The following is a 749-nucleotide window of genomic DNA, read 5'->3' on the forward strand; positions in this document are numbered from 1 at the left end:
ATAACCAATCACGTGAGTGCTGGTGGAGAGCGTCGTAGCCAGTGACGCTTCTCGTAGAGGTAGCTGCCGGGTCCCAAACGCCGGGAGGCGGTGCTAGGGGGCGGAGTGCGGATGGGGGATTAGTTTACCCGGGAGTGAGGAGCTGGTGGAGGACGCCGTGGCTTTCAGGGGCTTTCGCTGTGTCTGGGGTTCTGTGGGGTGCCAGGAACCTCGAGGCCCTTCCCTTTCCCCGTGGTCTCTAGAAGGAGGGGTCCTGACTCTTCCCTCAGCTGCCGACTTTTCCTGCCAGGACTGAGCAGGCAGCGAACGGCCCCGGGGGCCGCGTGAACCAAGCAGTTGCCCCGCTTCCCTGTCAGCGTGATGCCCGGGGTGGCTACGGCTCCACGGTCCTCACGTCTCCAGCCGTGACCATCACAGCGAGCTCGGCCGGGCAGTTGGGGCCGTTGGACGTTTGTTTTCGCTGCTTTCCCCTCCCCCCTCGCCTAGGCGACGGGGGTGCGCCTTGGGAAGGGGGAGTCGAGAGACTCCTCCTCCTCCCGAGTCCCCCGCCCCTCCCCCTTACACACTCGCACGCACTATCGCGCCGGCTCCCACACGCTCCGAGCCTCCGTGTCGGCCGGCGTCGTCCAGAGCCCGCGGAGCCACCATGTCCACTGCCTCCTCCTCCAGTTCCTCTCAGACCCCTCATCCCCCGGCGCAGAGGATGCGGCGCAGCGCCGCCAGCTCCCCGCCCGCCGTCGCCGGGAGCG

At 67.7% G+C, this 749-nt stretch overlaps 1 protein-coding gene across 1 annotated transcript in view; it reads left to right on the forward strand.

Moving 5' to 3' along the window:
• The first annotated feature begins 646 nt into the window (after nt 1–646).
• The window catches only part of GLCCI1 (glucocorticoid induced transcript 1), a 149,823-nt gene continuing 149,720 nt past the window's right edge, over nt 647–749 (forward strand). Inside the window, exon 1 of the mRNA XM_006880375.1 lies at nt 647–746. Within this exon, the coding sequence (XP_006880437.1) occupies nt 647–746 (100 nt within the window). The remainder of the gene's footprint in view (nt 747–749) is intronic.

The sequence above is a fragment of the Elephantulus edwardii genome, unplaced genomic scaffold (assembly GCF_000299155.1).
Source record: "Elephantulus edwardii isolate Elephantulus edwardi_28Jun2011 unplaced genomic scaffold, EleEdw1.0 scaffold00007, whole genome shotgun sequence".
In the NCBI taxonomy this organism is placed as follows: Eukaryota; Metazoa; Chordata; class Mammalia; order Macroscelidea; family Macroscelididae; genus Elephantulus; species Elephantulus edwardii.